We start from the raw sequence: 20,093 nt of genomic DNA, 5'->3' as shown, positions 1-20,093 counted from the left end.
ATGATTCAGAGATTTTTCTTTTATGAGAGAGAGAGCGTGAGCTGGGGATGGGCAGAGGGAGAGATGGAGAGAATCTTAAGCAGGCTCCATGGTCATGTATGTGAGATCATGGCCTGAGCTGAAATCAGGAGTCAGACATTTAACTGACTGAGCCACCCAGGTGCCCCCAGAGATTTATTTTTGATAAGACTTTGAGATTTCTTTTTTATATTTATTTGTTTATATTTTCTTTCATAGTAGGTAGCTTTGGGCTAGGCTTCTAAACCTTTCTTCAGGAATTATTTTCCTGTGCTATTGGAGCTAGTTGGATATTTGAGAAGCCTCACTCTAGAGCTGTAGCATTCCCTGTACTCTGCTATACTTCATGTGAGTTACAGGTTTGTGACATCCATTCTTCATTCATAACTATTTTCTCCCCAAATCAACCAATATGGAAAACATTTATTCCACAAAAAACTGAGCCTACAATTTTGATGTCATGCCACCAGGTGGTAGCAATGTCAGGATAGGAGAATTTATATATTGGTTTCCTGGCATAGCCCTAATTTCAATTTGTTTGGCCTGTTTTGCCTCAAAAACCATATCAATATTTTATACATTTTAATATTTATATATTTAAAATGTGTGTGGCTGCTTTACGTATTTAGAAGTTTTACAAAAAGAGCCCTGTTAGTTGTGTGCTTTTTTTTGTTTAAAGTATAGTTCTTACTTGACCAAAGGTATGGCTCGAACTTCCAGGTCTGTATTTCATCAGATTCAAATATAGGGCTTTGTTCAGGCTCCCTCGTATTTATATTTGTTTATAACTGTAAATTTCCTACACTACAACTCTTTGGAAAAATAAGTTTAGAATAGATACAAAACAACCTCAGTTTTAAGTTTCGTTAATTATTATGTTTTTAAAAGCTGTATGTATTTTACCTTTTCAATTATTTCTAACACGTAAACTTGCTACAAATCTTAGTTTGGTTGCCTGTTCTCAACTCTTGAGCTAGTTTACCATCTGAATGTGTTAGGTTGCCCTCTTTACTCTGCGAAAGCTATTTTGGCTATGGAAGAGAAGGCTTTAGGTTGCCTTTTTAATCCTTTGAAATCCAAGTTCTCATGAATCTTTCCATTGTAAGAAGCAGAAATAGAAAAAAAAAATAATGGGCTTTATTTTCTTAAGATGGTAAAAGCCTCTATGCGCAGGTACTCTACAATTTCTCAATACTGTTGTCTCTTTATGACTTGTTCTTTGGCTTTATAAATTTATTTTTTTAAGTTTATTTATTTATTTAGAGAGAGCATGTGCATGAGTGGTGGGGGGTGGGAGGGCAAAAAGAAAGAGGGAGAAAGAGAATCCCAAGCAGGCTCTGCAGTGTGAGTGTAGATCCTGTTGTGGGGCTCCATCTCATGAACCTTGAAATCATGACCTGAGCTGAAATTAAGAGTCGGATGCTCAACAGACTGAGCCACCTAGGAGCCCCGGCTTTATAAATTTAATGTGGAGTTTATTATAACATGACCTCAATAGAAATTTAAAGCTTTAAATTTAACATCTGTTTAAATTAAATAGAAACTTGAGCTTAAATTCTTTAACTGATGCTACTTAGCAAGTAATTTATTGTATTTTAGATTGGTGGCTTCTAATGAAATTTAAATACTTAAACTGAATAACATATTGGATCAAAACATTTTAAATAGCATTTTAGCAACATTTTCATTAAAAATTTTAATAGTGGATGATCTTCATTATTGTAAGTGTTCAGAAATGGTAAGAGTAAAATGTGGGCATATTATTTCCCAGTGCTCTTAAAAGACAGTAGGAAAATCACCAATTCCTTATGTAAAAGTAATTTTGCTGATCTTAGCATCTATGTAGATCTATTGGCTGATTCTGTCAATTATCGTATAAAAGTAAGAAATTGGCCAGCCATCCTGGAGTTTGTTGGATATGAGTGTCCCCATGGGCTACTGTGAGCCATACTTAAAAATGAGAGAGCAAGAGCCCACTTGGAGCCATGTTAAATTCTGCCCCAGAGAGCACTGAGACCTAGCATAAAGTCTGTGAGGAATGAACCTCTGAAAAACCAGACTAGAAGGGAGTGGGGAGCCAAGCTGGGGAAGAGAGGTGGTGAGAGATGGAATATTGTGTAGCCTTCAGAGAATGTATCTTCTGCATCTTGGGGATTATAGTTGGGGGGACACAACAGGGAAGTCTGCAAAGAACCCAGGAGTGTAGCCATGTGAGGATTTAGTGTAAACATCTGTCAAGCCCAGAAAGCACTGAGACATCTTCACAACAGTACCTATGTATGCTGTTTTTCTGTCCCCTTTACCTATTTTCTCTCCCCTCCTCCAGGCCTTGGTAGAGGTGGGGGACAGGAAGCAGAAACTGCAGTTAGTGGACTGGAGGGAGAACAGAAACTCTCCAAGAAAGAGGACAATGTGCCTTTTTTAGCAAAGGACCCATTGGCAGCCATCTGTTGCTGAAAAGGGAAGTCTTATCTTTAAATCAAGTATTGATTATTTTGTTAAACATTTTAATTTCTGATCAGGGCTTTTGCTTTGCAACTTAAAATAATTGCAGATATTAACAGTCATCAAAGAAATCATGGGACTCCTATCTCTTCCAGTGGCAGAGAAGTACTTCCCACACCTAGCTGTTTTTAAAATGGCAGTTGGGGCAGGAATTAAACTTGCATTTATGGGTTAAACCCATAGGTACAGTGCAAAATATGTATACATTATTTGTTAATACAAAAATATTAATAATAAAAATCTCATTTTTATACTTAATTCTAAGTTTCCTTTTGATTTAAAAAAAAATCACTTATTGAAGAAAACAGGTCATTCCAGATAATTTTAGACTTAACCTGCTAAGTGGATTTTGGGTTTCCTTGTCAAGTAGAATTTCTTAACAGATTCCCTAACTAGGACATATTCTTGCCCACAGCACTGACAGACATAATAATTCCTACTTATTTTCACTATTCACTGGGGTCCTTTTACAAGGAAGAATGGTTGTTGGTAGACAGTAACCTCTGCTGCTTAGCCCTCATTTCAGAATTTATCATATTACAACCCAGTTCTCATGTCTGAAGAGCCTAATCTTCCATAACTTTGTTTGGAACCTGCTTCACTTCATCAGCTGGATTTTGCATGTTTTTGGCTTTCAACATATCTAAAGGACTCTTAATTGGATTCTGACTGTAGCCACAACTTCTGTTTTCACTACACCATAAGGCTTCTGTTGGACTTTCTTTATCTTCTATATCTCTCAACTACTTTTTAATGTTTTTTTATCACTTCATAGAAATTAAAAATAATTCTGCTTCAAATAGTTCATTTCCAAATTTTCTTGCTTTTTCCTTCTTGTAATTTCTTTACTCTTCTTTTTTTCCTTTTATTACTTAATCTTAGCGAACATACATACTCCTTATATTTCTAGTTGAAAGAACGCTTATCTCCTGTTTGTTGTGCATTGCTCTCTGACAGTTCATTTCTTCACATTGTAATTTTTGATTATTGTGATCTCGTCTTCAGCAGGTATATCATGTGTGAGAGTTTGAGTTCTTTGGGTTTGTAGGCATGCACTTACTGAGTGGCTTCACTTTCCCTTTGTGTTGCTTTCTTAATGGGATTCTCACATTTTTCCAGTGTCCATTATTTAAGATTTCTGGTGCACTTGTCTCATTTCCAGGTTTTTCAGTGTGCTCCACAGGTTGGATTGCTGGAATATGACTTCCTTGTTAAATGGAGTATGAGTTTGCTATATTTTTACTAGCTTCACAGAGCATTGTCTTTTAATAAGCACTATCTATTGCATAAGGAAAAACAATTTAATACAAAAACACCCAGCATTCAGTGCTCACTACATGTGTTGAGTTATTTGTTACTATATTAATTTACCGAAAAGATTCAAGCCAATACTACTTTAACTGTGTATATAGTGGGCACTTCATGAAAGCTTATTAAATGAAGAGCCTTCCTGGCATATATTAATTTATTCTTCTCACTCCTGTTCTTGGAGACTTAGTTCTACAGCCCAATATAGAAGAATAAGAATGTTTTAAATCTGATACCTTCTAAAATTATCCAAATTCACAACATTCATTGCTAGCCAGCGGTATATGAAGTAGACTATTATTAAAGCTTTATCTGTTGTAAGAATTAAGATGGTAATGGCAGAAAACCCAAATTTACTTGGCATAAATGATAAAGGTGAAATTGGTTTAATGCCTCATTAAATTAAAAATTGTCAAAAGTAGGGCCTACTTCAGGTATCATTTAATTAAGATTGTGATTCTATTTCTCTGCATTTATCTTGGCTTTGCCTTTTGTGTGGTACCCATATCACTGAAGTCGGCTTTCTTCACTGTTGTAAGATGGCTGCCAGCAGTGGTTTGGGCTGTCTGCTTCCTTGTAGCCTTGTAGTTTAGGATCCAGAGGGCAGTAGAGTGTTGTTTCTCAGAACCACTGAGATCACCTGTGGCAAAGAGCATTCCAGACAGTGATAGACTTAGGCTAGGGGTCACTGGCTATCCCTCAGTAACACCCAAATCTTTATTAAATCCTAACAAGAAATGGGCAAGACGTACATGAAGAAAACTACAAAAGTCTACTGAAAGACATGAAAGAACACTTTTTTTTAATGTTTATTTTTGGAGAGACACAGAGTGAGCGGGGGAGGGACAGAGAGAGAGGGAGAGAGAGAGAAAGACAGAGAGAGAGAGAATGAATCCCAAGCAGGCTCTGTGCTGTCAGTGCAGAGCCTCATGTGGGGCTCGAACCCATGAACTGTGAGATCATGACCTGAGCTGAAACCAAGAGGATGCTTAACCTACTAAGCCACCCAGGTGCCCCTGTTTTAGTCTTTTAACAAAAATGTACTCATTTTAATTTCTTGAGAATATATATGGCTTATAATGGGGAAATAATTTTTTTAAATAATAGTGACATATGCTTATTATATACAAAGTTTAAAAATATGATCCACAGTACAGAGATAGCCATTTTTAAATTTTTGTGCATTTTCTTGCAGGGTTTTTTTTTTTTTTTTTTGTCACGAATAGGCTCTCAAATGTATTGACAGTTGTTTCCAGCTTTTTAAAAACTCTGTTCTGTATTTTATAGTGTCATTAAAGATTCTTCCAAAACATTTCCTTTGGCTACATAATTGTGACACATTCATACCATGAAATACTGATTTAAAATTTCTCTATTGTTAAGGCAATTACATGGCTCCTGTCTTTATATATGTCTTTTCAGTGTTCTTAGTTTCCTTGTCACTGATGCCTAAATGAAATGTTGCCTTAAAAAGTAAATTTTAGGGGCGCCTGGGTGACTCAGTCGGTTAAGCGTCCGACTTCAGCTCAGGTCACGATCTCGAGGTTCATGAGTTTGAGCCCCGCATCGGGCTCTGGGCTGCTGGCTCAGAGCCTGGAGCCTACTTCTGATTCTGTGTCTCCCTCTCTCTCTGCCCCTCCTCCGTTCATGCTGTGTCTCTCTGTCTCAAAAATAAATGTTAAAAAAAAGAAAAAAAGTAAATTTTAAAGTTGTAGATACTCTGACAAGACTTTTTAGATATGTTAGATATTAAAGTAAATGATACTGCTCTTTTTTTTTTTTTAAAGAGAAACAAAAGACATAGAATCTATTTTTCCCATAATATACTGTATGTGAGTCTTGATAAAGCAGTAGACTGATCTGGTTTCTCTTGCTGTTACCTCTTTTCTGCATTCTCTGTTCCTTGACATTCTTTCCCACCTATGGAAATCTCTATGTTCCTTCCCTAATGCTTTAACATTGTTTTATTTCTTAAAAGGAGCAAATCAGAATTCCGATGCAGACAGCTTGAATCAATCTTTCTGTTCCTCTTATGAATAGGCAGTTCCTCCAAGCAGTGAACTACCCCTTTAGAAAACATTGGCATTATGTTTCTCGACCCTCAGTATCTGTATAGGTGGTCTGGAATGCATTAAAGAGAGGCATTGTGTCAGATCCTCAAATCTAAAGATGAATTCCTCTTCTTACTAATTATAAGTAGTATCTGTTGTTGTTGCTGTTGTTTGTTCTGAGTTGCTGGGTTTTAAAACATTTAATGAAAGTAGGAAATGGACTTGGTATAGTGTCTAGTTGGTTCTTGTTTTATTTATGGAAATGTATATAGAGTGCTCTTCAAAGGGATTTTATGGTGAATACCTTTCTGGAATGTAGAGTATCACTCATTTTTCTATTTTTGTAAATGTGGTCTTTTGTATTTCTTTTAGTGACAGAATTATTAAGATATTTTTGTTTCTAGTTCAGGTTACAATACTTAGCAGTAATTCATTTTTGCTGATGAACTAGATAATTCTCCCATATATAAATATCTCATGTATTTTAGTTGGGTTTGTTATTGTAACAAAACAGGTTTTTGTTCAGACCAGTAGTTCTCAAAAGTGTGGTGCCCCCAGACCGGAAGCGTCAGCATCACCCATCACCTGTGAGCACGTTAGAACTACGGATTATTAAGTTCTACTCCAGACCTACTATTCAGAAACTGCGTGGTGTAGCCCGGCAACCTGTGTTTTAACAAGCCCTTCAGGTGATTCTGATATATGCTCAAGTTTGTACCATTGGCTTAGATAGTATCTATACAGTGGCCAAAAATCCCTGCTCTTATTATTTGAAAGCCTGGGTTTGGTTTAATTCCAGGGTATGTGTCAAAAATTTTAGCAATATTGCTTCTGAGAGATGTGTAGGTGAAAAGCTGTTAGCAGGGGCGCCTCACAGGAGTTGCTTTCATTGTTTCTGGTAGTTGAGATTTTGAGAACAAGGGCCAGGAGTCCTTCCCTATTGAGCTGAACCAAGTTGCTTCAGTACTTCGGATAATTAGCAGATGCTTCTCATTTGAGCATGTCATTTAGGTTGTGCCTTCCCCCCTTACCAACGTACTTAAAATGACAAATCATGAAATCACATTTAAGACAGATATTATTTTCAGAGTTAAGGAATTCCTGAATTAGCTCTTTCAAATGCTTTTAAGTTATACATACTTACAAGCAGCCATACAATACCTGGAAGACACTTCATCAATGTAATTAAAATATATATCTACTAATTATTGGCTTATTTTTATGTAATTATTAACTATTTGGATAACATCTTCTTACCTGGTTTTTTAAAAAACATTTTTAATGGAAATATGTTAGGCTAATAGGCATATGTATTTTTTCACTGGAAGATTCTCTACTCCTGAATTTAAATGTCACATGCCTTTATTATTTCAGGGGAGTCCTGCAGGGTGGAATATTAATTTTAAACATGGCACTATTTTATAAATGGGAACCCTTGTTTTAAAGAACTAGATCTTGGGGCGCCTGGGTGGCTCAGTCGGTTAAGCCTCCAACTTCGGCTCAGGTCATGATCTCACGGTTTGTGAGTTTGAGCCCCTCGTCGGGCTCTGTGCTGACAGCTCAGAGCCTGCAGCCTGTTTCAGATTCTGTGTCTCCCTCTCTCTCTCTCTCTGACCCTCCCCCGTTTATGCTCTGTCTCTCTCTGTCTCAAAAATAAATAAACGTTAAAAAAAAATTTAAAAAAATAAATAACTAGATCTTGTTAAATCTAGGACTTTAAAGCATATTTTGGCTCCTAAATCTACAGATTTTTTTTTTTTTTAAACCTTGGAAGATAATTACTATCAGAAGAGGTATAGCTGGTTTGGTGGTGGTGTCTTCTTGGCAACACAGATGGATCTTGTTCGTGCTATGGATTAGAATCAGTGACAAGAGAGCCATTAAAGGAAAGCTGACAATGTTTCCTTTATGCATATTGAGAAATGGAAGATTTCCTAAAGCCAGGATAAAGCTACTAACTTTTGGAAGATACTGTTTGTGATTTTTAATCTATGACACATAAGTATTATTTACCCTGTACATATAACTAGGTCATAATACTACAAGTCTGTAAGAAATAGTCTAGAGTGTTTTATTTCACTTTAGGCAGAAATGAAATGAAATTTGAAGAAAGAAGTATATAAAACATTTTTTTGAATTTTCAAATTCTTGTCTTTTAATTTAAATTTGTGTTAGCTAACATAGTATAGTTTTGGTTTCAGGAGTAGAATTTAGTGATTCATCACTTAAAATTCAGTTCTTAACTAAATAATATACCTCAAGTTACTTGGCATGGAGTTGGAGGACCTGATAAATAAAGATTGCAGAAAAGACTGAAAGCGTATTATTCATTTTTCTGATTGGATGAGAGGATATATTTTTCAGCGTTTTTGTTTTTTTGTTTTTTTTTTCATTCTGCCCTAATGATTCATGGTAGTTTGCTTCAAATTAGAGAAGTTAGTTCCCATTGTAGTTTTTGACTTACTTGTTACACTGACTTGGGCTGAAAACAAATCTCATCTTGACTTCTTGACTTATAAATTTCATGTTAAGCAAGTTCATCATTGGAAGCCATTTTGTTTCTTTTAATTCTCCAGTTATCTGAGGGAAACCAAAAGCATGCAAATCTACAGAAAAGCATTGAGAAAGCTAAAGTTGGCCGACATGAAACGGTAAGTTTGTGTCTGTAGATTCCTTAATAATGTCAATTCTAAATAGAAAAGTAAGAACATAGAGTTATCTATGAGGAGTATGCCATTCCTATCAGAAGAGAGGTGAGTACAGCAAAGGACATGGACATTGGACCTGGTAGGATTTACTAATTTTAAGTATAGATTTATTTTTTATTATATTATATTATATATGGCAGCATAACATAGAAGCATAAATTCTGGGGCCAGGTGGCCTGGTATGAAAGTCTCCTAAATTTTCTGTTGTCAGTTTTCCCAGCTATAAAATAGGGATCAAAATCTACCTCTTTGGGTTATCCTGTGGCTTAAACTAGCTTATATTTGCAAAGCATTTAGAAGAGGGCCTGGCACAAGGTAAGCCCTTTATAAATGCTTATGTAAAATTTTCAGAGTCACGTTTTTAAGTCTTGGCATAGAACATATTGAAAACTATCAATATATTATCCTTGAGGCTTTGTAATATTTCTAAATTATTTAAATGAATACTGACACACTGTTTTATTTTAAAAAGTGTAATGTTCTCTAAAGTATTAGGGGTTTTTAAAAATCACTTTCTAGTTTCATCTTTATCTCAAGTATGGATTTATGACTTAAAAAACTATTAAAGATCAGCAGGCACCACTAAGCATTCCATCTAGGCCTCTGTTTGTATCACTTGATTGTGAAAGAGACTCAAAAACCTGTCACATTATGGGGCGCCTGGGTGCTCAGTCGGTTAGGTATCTGACTTCAGCTCAGGTCATGATCTCACAGTCTATGGGTTCAAGCCCCACGTCAGGCTTTGTGCTCACAGCTCAGAGCCTGGAGCCTGCTTTGGATTTTGTGTCTCCCTCTCTCTCTGCCCATCCTCGACTCGCACTCTCTCTGTCTCTCAAAAATAAACATTAAAAATTAAAAAAACCAAAACCCCGTCATGTTGTAGAAAAGAATATATCACAGGTTTACAGGGTCTTTTCACAATTATTTCACATACCTTCTTTTATGTGAATAGTCAGCAGTCACAGATAGGAATTGGAATTTGGTAATTTTTGAAAAATGTTCAAGGGAAGGTAAGTTCTGGCATAACCTGAAGCTGTTATATTTCTTTAATTGACAAAGCAATTACTATTTCTTTATTTGATCCTTTTTTTTCTTTAACATTGGCAATAAATTATAGAAGCACCTTCGATTAATGGTGACATACCCATGCCCAAAAGTTGTCTGCTGCATGTTACCCAGCCCACTGGATCTATTGCAGCTAGGAAAAAACCTAGTTGGTGCTTGCATCTATCAGAAGACTGTAGTAGTTTAGAAAGGCTCCTGAGAATGATGGACTCTTGTGTTAATCGTGAGAACACCAATCATGATTTTTTAGAAACACCTAGCCGCTGTTTACTAGGTATTATCCATGGTGATGCTGCTGCTGCTGCTGCTGACGATGATGATGATGAAGAGATAGCTAACATTTATAATCTGCTTACTGTGAGCCAGGCAAGTACTGTCCCAATGCATTTTATATTTATTGAATCCTGCCAACAGTGCAAGGATGTGGCCACTATTACTGTCTCCGTTTTTAATTTGAGTAACAAAAATCTCAGTGCTAGTAACAGTCTGAGATGGCTACCAGTTCAGGGTGTCTGGAGAACTATCATTGCCTTCACAGATTCTTCCCCATTTTGCTGCTTGTCTCATTTCTCATGGAGCGTGTATAATTTGGGTGTGGGTGGCAAAGAATAATTATCTTATGTCATAGTTGTTTTTTTTTTTTAATGTTTGTTTATTTTGAGAGACAGAGCAAGGGAAGGGCAGAGAGAGAGGGAGAGAGAGAGAATCCCAAGCAGGCTCCGTGCTGCCAGCCAGAGCCCAGTGTGGGGCTTGTACTCATGAGATCACGAGTTGAACTTGTGAGATCATGATCTGAGCTAAAACCAAGAGTCAGAAGCTTAACTGACTTTGACACCCAGGTGCCCGTATTGTAGTTATTTTTAAATCTCTTCTGAGTTGTACTAATACAGTATACACTGTAATCATTTTTGGCTATTTATATTTAAATTTAAAACATATGCAGTTAAATTCAGTTTTTCAGTAACAGTAGCCATATATCATGTACTCACTAGGTACACGTGGCTAAGGTTTCCTGCATTGGAGAGCACAGATCTAGAACATTTCTGTCATTGTAGAGTTCTGTTGGGTTGTGCTGCGTCAGACCATGATGCCCTGTATATGCATTCCCTGTACAAATGCTAGCAAAGGAGCTTTCTTCACTTTGGAACGAAAGAGAACAGTTAAAGGCAAAAGTCAAAAAATACAGGTACCAAAATATAAACTAGCAAGGGACCTTAAATAAGTCCCATCAGACAGCTTGAACTCTACTTGGTTTTGCTTCAGGCTTATCCTATCAGTCTGTACCATAACCTTTCACACATATGAATTGAAAACTGTGACACTGTGACTTCTACCTGTTAGTGAGAACTCTGGCGGGAAATTTCAAGTGGTGTTTATCAGATCCTGTTGTATTAAAAGTTTATTCCGGTTTACCTTTAAAGGAAAGTGATAGGAGACCACAAGCAGTAATTCTGTTATTTCTGACCTCTTTAAATATTTTTCAAGGTTGATCATCCTTAAAGGTTGAAAAATTGTCTACCACACTTGTAATGATTATGTTGCTCTAAAATATTATTTCTATATATAGATCGAAGAGACACTTTTTCCTAACATATGATGACCTAGTCATCTTTAAATTCATACATAATCAGTGACCTCTCATCTGTTTATGAGTGGTCCATTCTATATATTAATTCCCATCCACTTAATCAAAATATATGATAGATGTTTGAGATTTCAGAGAAAAATGAGAATTGAGTTTGTCCTTATACTGTGAATACAGGTATGTGTATATATAATGTCCAAAGCCTAGTGCACATTAGTTATGAGAAATAAAATGTTTATAATATGTATAGCCTTATAACCTATGGCATTTTACTTGTCTTAATTGTACATAAAACTATTTTGAATGCAGGAAGAGCGAACTATGCTAGCAAAAGAGCTTTCTTCACTTCGAGACCAAAGGGAACAGCTAAAGGCAGAAGTAGAAAAATACAGAGAATGTGACCCACAAGTTGTGGAAGAAATACGTAAGTTTATATCATATCTTGAAGTTTTTTAACTTCACTCATGAAAGAGATTTTATACTTCCAGTTGCCTGGTAGCCATTCTCCATGTATAATGAGAAAATCAAGCCATTAGAAGTATTAATATTGCATTAATATTTCCATTAAAGAGTCTTAACATTAAAGCATTGAACAGTGACAACTTTGAAATTGTAAGCATTTTAAGGGTAATGAAGGTAGATAGGGTAGAAGGATAAAGATATAAACTATAAGCTTAGGACACTGAGGAGTCAGAGAAGGAGTTAAGTTGGCCCCAAGCACAATGACTTGAGAATGAAATCCACCATTATCTTCTAGGAAAGATATTACCAAAAATAGGAGTTTGCAAGTTACAGAAAATCAGTCTGTGCATTGACTTGCCTTTTGAATACACCAATGATGTTTTCCTTTACTTTAAAACCAATCTCCAAAGCTTTATTTTGAATAGTTTTTATATATTTATGTAAAGATAGAAATTTCAGTATTTGAGGAAATGAAATGAAAGAGTATATTATAAGGGCACTGCATGTAATTGCCTAGGAAAATATGTATAAATTTCTTCACATTTTTCTGTCTTAGCCTGTCTTTTCATTTAGGGAACTTTACCAAGTGAAACTTCTAGACAAAACTAATAGTATGTGATTGAAGGCTTTGAGAGAAATTGAAAATATTTGGTACTTTAAAACTAGCTTGAGGGACACCTGGGTGGCTCAGTCTGTTGAGCATCTGACTCTTGATTTCGACTCAGGTCATTATTCCAGGGTCATGGGATTGAGCCCTGTGTTGGGCTCTATGCTGAGCATGGAGCTTGCTTAAGATTCTTTGTCTCACTTTCTCCCTCTCCCCATCTTCCCCTCCCTCCCCTTCTTCTGTTCCTCTCCCCTACTCATACTCCCACTTTCTAAATAAATAATAAATAAATAAATAAAATTAGCTTGAGAGTAATTTGATTACAATTAAGCTCTCCTTGATGGTATTCCTTACAACTAAAAAATATTTAAGCAGTTCAGTTAGTGTAATCTAAAGTTAAATTTAATTTTAGAGACAGATCCCTACTTTGCACAACTCCAGGAGGCATTAATCACATGTAGTCCACAGCCTAGATGGTGATATGTATTGGCCCTGGTTCAGCCGATTCTCCAGGATGTTTTTCCCAGAGAAGTGGAGGTAGAAGAACCCACCTGCCCCCTCCAGCCAGTCATTTTCTGTAAATCAGGCATTTAGAGAGACTTATTAGCTCTTTAATGTTGCCCACAGATGAATTTCATTTATCATCATCCTGCAAAATAAAGTGTAACCAAATCTACAAAATTAATGACTTTTATCAGTTTCAAAGTTTTAACTAATATCAAATGACCCTGCTTGAACACGAGCACCTCAAAGCGGTGCTGTAGGTTACTATGAGGAAGTTAGGCCTGGTCATGATTCGTCTTTATTTTTTTTTTTTTTAATTTTTTTTTTTTTAACGTTTATTTATTTTTGAGACAGAGAGAGACAGAGCATGAACGGGGGAGGGGCAGAGAGAGAGGGAGACACAGAATCGGAAGCAGGCTCCAGGCTCTGAGCCATCAGCCCAGAGCCCGACGCGGGGCTCGAACTCATGGAACACGAGATTGTGACCTGAGCTGAAGTCGGACGCTTAACCAACTGAGCCACCCAGGCGCCCCTCATGATTCGTCTTTAAAAGGAATTATATACTGCTTGTTAGGATGTCCAGTGTGTGTCTTGAGCAGCTTCTCATGAAAGAGAGCTTTGAGAACGGTTTTCTCACCCAGATTGAATGCCTCCAGGTGGTTTAGTTTTAGGATCAACATGTCTGTACCCTGTAGTAGGTCATCATGGGAATTCTGTTTTCACAGTTATCAAATCTGATCCTTCATTTATTACTCTTTCTTGGCTCTGCCTTCCTTCCTGATTTCAGTTTTGTGTAAATCTGGGACTTTTCCCTGAAAGTGCCAATTATTTGCTTACCCATTTCATTCTCTCTTCTGTCAGTGACCTACAACTCATAGCCATGCCCAGTCAAGGCTTCTGCTTTTCTACCTCATGGTTCCCGTTATATTGCCGTTGCTCTTTCCCTGGGCACGTGACCTGCCTGATAACACTTCTACTTATGACCTGTTTTTACAGTCCTTTTCCTAATTTTAATTACTTCTGTCTACTCCAGAATGACTGAAACTTATTTAGTCTTACAAAACTATACTGATGGTGATCCTGTGCCAGTGGATCATCATGCAGTTCAGGAAATCCACAAGGATAGAGAATTGTGCCAGATCGATTCATGAATGGGGAAAACTTTTAATTCAGGCATGTAATTTCAGCTGTTGCCATTCCTTGTACCTCTGGATCAAGCAGCAATTTTGGCAATTGCCTCCCCTCTTAGAAGGGTGATGAAATTTGATGGAAGAAGTTTCAAGGTATATAAAGGATGATGAATTTTCTGGAAAGTAGAATAGCATGGTTGAGGAGGAAGTTGTAACTAGTTTACGCTGGTTGCCTGAATTCTGTTCTCCATCTTAACCCTTCTGTTTGGTGATTTATTTCTCAACCTAAGGGAAAACATGCCAGTGTGAATGAGTATTAGGCAGGCTATGAGGTCTAAGTGAATGAGAAGAAAATGTTTTCTGGTTTACAGTGAGTTAAGAGACGTTTCCGTTCTTCATCAACATCAGACCTAGATTATCCTTTCATATTTAATTATGTAGTCACCTAAGATGGATCCATATTTGGATGCTGTAGAATTTTGTAATGGTGAATTCATTACATGTGTATTAATTTTTGACATTTTTACATTGTACATTTCTGATCTTCATAGGGTTATGAGAGGATAAGGGTCCTTCCTGGCTTTGTATTATTTTTATTTTACTCCATTAAAAATATCTATCTTTATAAAATGCATTAATTATAGAAAATTACAACATATTTAATAGATAGCAGTTATGTAGGATAATCACATTATTCCATAAATCTATTTTAGATGTAAAGGTAAGATATCTTTTTAATATTTTTTAAGGTAAGATATTTTTTTCTATGGAAAGCTACCACACTATAATCAGAAGGGGGAAAAAAACTATCAAAGCAAGAATTTTAGATTAACTTAAGTTCATACTTTTATAGAGAAATGCCCAATTCCTCTGCTTTTAAAATTCAGAACAGCTAACAAATAAAATTTTACTCAGATGTGGCACTTCCACTAGTAGGCAAGATAGAGTAGTAACAGACTGAATTTATCCTCCCACTTAAAAAACAACACAAACAAAATACATCAAATAAGTTTTTAAGATACTTGATATCAGACAATAAAAGACAATGCTTCTTAGAGAAAGGAAACAAATTAGGTCTTAAAATTGTGTCAGCTTATTTTATTGAGTTTCTGGGCTGTGGCACAAGGAAGGAGAACCTAGGCAGAGCCTTGTAGATGGAACTGAGAATCAAGGAGACCATTGTGGCTAGAGTTCACAGGACAGCCTACTAGAGAGGAGAAATTACACAGAAAGAGAACCCTGGGAATCTACAGAGGGTTCCCCTCAAGTATTTGGTGCATGCATATGAGGAAACTACCCAAAGCTGGGGAAAGAACAGTTTCAAAGAATTAGAAGGAACAGTGTCTAGCACTCACACAGGACCAAGAGTAGTGCCTATTCTCACCAAGCAGATTAGAAAAATTCATAAGTCATAGGGCACTGGGTAGAGCACTCAAGACCATCTTGCCTCACTAGCAAGGACTAATTAGCCCTAGACTGAGCTTTGTCCTCCACGCATCTGACAAATCATAACAACAAATCTTGAAAACATTAGACTATATTGCAAAGTCACTTAAATGCATCCCAGAACAAAGCTGAAGAATATTCATAGGAATACAAACCTGCTCAGCACCCAACAAAATAAAATTAGTGTCTAGCGTGTAATGAAAGATTACCAGGCATGCAAAGAAGTGGGAAAACGTGACCCTTAATGAAAAGAATAATCCTTCAATCAAAACTGACTCAGAGCTGATGCAGATAGCAGAATTAGAAGACCATAACATTAAAAGCTATCACAAATGTATTGTATATGTTCCAAAAGTTAGGTAGAAATACGGCAGATATAGGGGCACCTGGGTGGCTCAGTTGGTTGGGCATCTAACTTTGGCTCAGGTCATGACCTCAAGGTTCGTGGGTTCCGGCCCCACATCAGGCTCTGTGCTGACAGCTCAGAGCCTGGAGCCTGCTTTGGATTCTGTGTCTTCCTCTCTCTTTGCGCTTTACACGTTCATGCTCTGTCTCTCTCTCTCTCAAAAATAAACATTAGAAAAAAAAACAAAAAACATGGAAGATATAAAAACTCATGTCAGAGTCCTGGAGTTGAACACCATAATATTTGAAATGAGAAACTGGATTGGATTCATAGCAGATTAAACTTTTCAAAAGAAAGGATTTGTGTATTTGTTTGTTTTTTTTTAACATATAATTTATTGTCAAATAGGATTTGTGTACTTGAAGGCTAGCTGTAGAGAGTATCCAAAATGAAACTCAGGAAAAATAAATGTTTTTAATGCAAATAGCATCCCTAAAATGTAGGACAACTTCAAGTGACCTAATATATGTGTAATCGAAGTCCCAAAAGGAGTGTATGCTGGGGGCATAGGGTGGTGTGTGTATGTGTATGTGTCCAGCCCTGAAAAATACCTGAAGAAATAAATATCAGAAGAAGTAAAGGCTATTTTTTCTCAAATTTGATGTAAATTATAAACCCATAGATTCAAGAAATTTAAACATTTAAGTAGTAAATGGCAGTAATTCCTTATTACTAAATCTAGATAATTTTTTTAGATTTTAATCTCTATTCCCCCAGATGAGATTATTTCCTTTCCCCAGAAAGCTTACTGCTTTTAAAACGTGCTTTTTGCTAATGAGAGGTTTCATAGGATATTGACTATCATGTTATTGCATAAAAGATTATACTGGATTAAAGGATTATGAGTTTCACAAGTTGAGTTTAATAAGATTTGGTTCTTAATAGTGTGGCTACAGAACCCATATTACAACCATCAGGGTAATCTCAGTCATAGTTTATTTTGAAAGTTTTTCTGCTGATAATAACTAATTTTTATGTTCATAGAGACCTGGCAGTGTATTATCTTTTACTTATTTCTCAGTAATTCTTGCAGGAACAATTAAATTTCATCATGTTAGCTGATTATTGGTATCTACATTAATTATTAGCAAGTTTAGTTACAGATATCTAAGAAGTGAGAAGTGAAAGTAATAATGTATGAAACATGAAATTTAATTTTAGCTACTCTGACCATTACTGAAGTGAGAACAGATAAAATAAGTTGTAGTAAACATTGAATTCCTACAAAAATACTTAAAAGTAGATCTTAGAAGTACTTAAGAAATATTTTTGGAAATGCCAGGATGACAGTGAAAATGATGGAGTAAGGACCTCTGAAAATTTATCCTTCCAGGAAAGCTGGCAAAAATTGTCACAACTTTTCCAGAATTCTGGAAAAGAACCAAAGATTTGCCTATTCAAGAAAAATGGCTGAATATCAGCAAGAATAATAAATTTTATGGTATTTTAACTTGCTCTATTCTTATCCCCTTCTCTATAGCTCAGCAATAATCTTGAAAACTAAGAGCCCTGCGTTCCTGGTATCAGAGGGATTAAGTTGGAGCTGGAGCTCTTTAAGACCTTCATTTTCCCAAGTTGTCACTATTTGACATCTTTGATGGTTCTCTGAAAGCACCAATAGGAAGAATTATCTTTATTTGATCTGGCTTGTAGTATGCCCAGTACTAACAGCCACTTCTTGGGGAGCAGTTGTCTAAAACAATTATAGACAAGAGTTTTAACCCCATAGCTGTTTGAGCTGATGAATACCAGTTAAGGCAAACAGTAGACTAATCAAAGAGCTTACAAGGAGAGGTTGAAAGACATGTTATAGGTGCCTTGAAAAGCACCAGATTTTTGGAAATCTGGAAGGCCATATGCATAGGGCTGTGCACATTCCCAGGAAAGTCCCACCTCTAGCAGACCTTGGCACTCAGGGCATATAGGAACTGAAAGCTAAGACAGGGTTGTAAATTGCCTAGCTGAATGTTGAAACCTGCCCCAACACACACAGAGAGCCACTCAGCAAAGACCTGAAGTTTTAGTCCAGGTGTTTAAGGAAATCTCTGTTCAATTATTAACTGCCTAGTAAGCGAACTAGACACTTCAGTGGCCTCACATAATAAAGAATACAGAGTTTACAGAATTTGTTCAGACAAATCGCTATACAAACAATAACAACAAGTACCAAAACAACAACCCTGGGAAGGGAGGAAGTATCTTATTTCTAGAGTGGCCACATTACGTTTTTTAAAATGTCCCAATTTTCAACAACAAAAAAATTCCAAGATCTACAAAGAAAGTATGGTTTATGCACAGAAACATACATGATGTTGGATTGTTAGACACAGACTTTTAGTCAGCTATTTTAAATATGTTAAAAGAGCTAAAGAAAAACATGCCTAGAGAACTAAAGAAAGGTCTGAGAATGATATCTCACCAAATAGAGAATATCAGCAAAGAGGTAGAAATAAAAAGGAACCAAATGAAATGCTGGAGTTGAAAACTATAATAACTGAAACGAAAACTTCACTCGGGATTGATTAATAGCCAAATTGAACAGGCAAAAGAAAGAATCAGTGACTTGGAGATAGTTCAGTTGAGATCATTCAGTCTGAGGAACAGAAAGAAAAAAGAATGAAGAAACATCATTGGAGTCTCAAGAGGCCTGTGTCATGGCGTCACGAGTGCCAACATATATAATGGAAGTCCCAGAAGGAGAGGAGGAAAGAATGGGGCTCAAAGAATATTTTAAAAAGTAAAAGCTGAAAACTTCTCAAATTTGATGAAAAACATTAACCTATACATCAAAAAAACTTAACAAACTCCAATTTAGGGCAGCGTCCAAAAAAATGCACATAAAGACTCATCATACTCAAATTGTCAAATGGTAGAGAATCTTGAAAGCAACAAAGAGGAGGTGACTCATCATATACAAGGAACCTTCAATCAGATTAACAACTTGTTTCTTATTAGAAAGCATAGAGGCCAAAGACATTGTGATGACATATTCAAAATGATAAAGGGGGGAAATAACCATCAACCAAGAATTCTATATCCAGAAATATTTTCCTTCAAAAATGAAGGAAAAGTAAGGTACACAGGTAAACAACTGAGAGAGTTTATTGTTAGCAGACCTGCCCTAAAAAATATGGAAGTCTTTCTCATTGAATTGAAAGGACACTGCATAGTAACATGAAGAAACACTGGTAAAGTTTACTTCATAGGTAAATATAGAAAACAGTATATATCTATTTTTGTTTGTATCTCCTTATGGTTCTATTTTATTTAAAAAACAGCTGCATACACAAAAATGGTAATCCTCTTTTGTTGGGCAAAAAATATATAATGTAATTTGTGACAAAAACAGCATGATTGTCTTAATACACAAAAAAATATTTGACAAAATCCAGCACCCTTTCATGATACACTCAACAGACTAGGAATAGAAGTGAACTTCCTCAATTTAAAAAGGGCATCTACAACAAATCTACAGCTAACATTCTATTGAATAGTGACAGGCTGCATGCTTTCCCCAAGGATGACCTTTTTCACCCCTTCTTTCAACGTTGTACTGAAAATTCAAGACAGCCCAATTAGGCAAAAAAGAGAAACAAAAGCATCCATGTTGAATAGTGAGTGAGGTCAGCAGGCTATAGGATACAAAAAATCAATATACAAAAATCACATGTATCTTATATACTAACGAACTATCTGAAAATAAAATTTTAAAAGTTCATTTACAGTAGCACCCAAATGAATGAAATACTTAGGAATAGAATTAGTCAAGGAAGTACAGTATTTGTTCTGAAAAGTACAAAACATTGAATGAAACTAAAGACCTATATAAATAGACATTCTGTGTTTATAGTAAGACTTAACATTGTTAAGGTGGAAATACTCCTCAAATTGTTCTGTAGATTTAATGTAAAACCTATCAAAATACTAACCGCTTTTTTGTAGAAATTAGTAAGTTGATCATAAAATTCATATGAAAATATAGGAGACCCAGAATAGCCAAAAAAATCTTGAAAGAGAACAACAAAGTTGAAAGACTCAAATTTCCCAACTTCGAAACTTCTTACAAAGCTACAATAATCAAGAGAGTGTGGTGCTATTGTAAGAACAGACACGCAGGAACACTTGGCTGGCTCAGTCAGTAGAGCATGCGACTCTTGATCTTGGAGTTGTGAGATTGAGCCCCACGTTGGGTTTAGATTACTTGGTGGGGGGGGGGGGGAGACATACTGGTTAATGAGAGGTTAATAGAATTGAGAGTCCAGAAGTTAACCCAACTGATGTTTAAATTTTTTTTTTTT

At 36.1% G+C, this 20,093-nt stretch overlaps 1 protein-coding gene across 3 annotated transcripts in view; it reads left to right on the top strand.

The window, feature by feature from the left end:
• The window catches only part of MND1 (meiotic nuclear divisions 1), a 66,075-nt gene that overhangs the window by 34,240 nt on the left and 11,742 nt on the right, over nucleotides 1-20,093 (top strand). For all 3 annotated transcript variants that reach the window (XM_042982676.1, XM_042982677.1, XM_015538386.2), the window contains exons 5-6: nucleotides 8,459-8,533; nucleotides 11,550-11,664. In XM_042982676.1, coding sequence (XP_042838610.1) covers nucleotides 8,459-8,533; nucleotides 11,550-11,664 — 190 coding nt within the window. The remainder of the gene's footprint in view (nucleotides 1-8,458; nucleotides 8,534-11,549; nucleotides 11,665-20,093) is intronic.

The sequence above is a fragment of the Panthera tigris genome, chromosome B1 (genome assembly GCF_018350195.1).
Source record: "Panthera tigris isolate Pti1 chromosome B1, P.tigris_Pti1_mat1.1, whole genome shotgun sequence".
NCBI lineage: Eukaryota > Metazoa > Chordata > Mammalia > Carnivora > Felidae > Panthera > Panthera tigris.
Note: the sequence above shows the minus strand (reverse complement) of the source record. Positions and strands in the feature narration are given on the sequence as shown.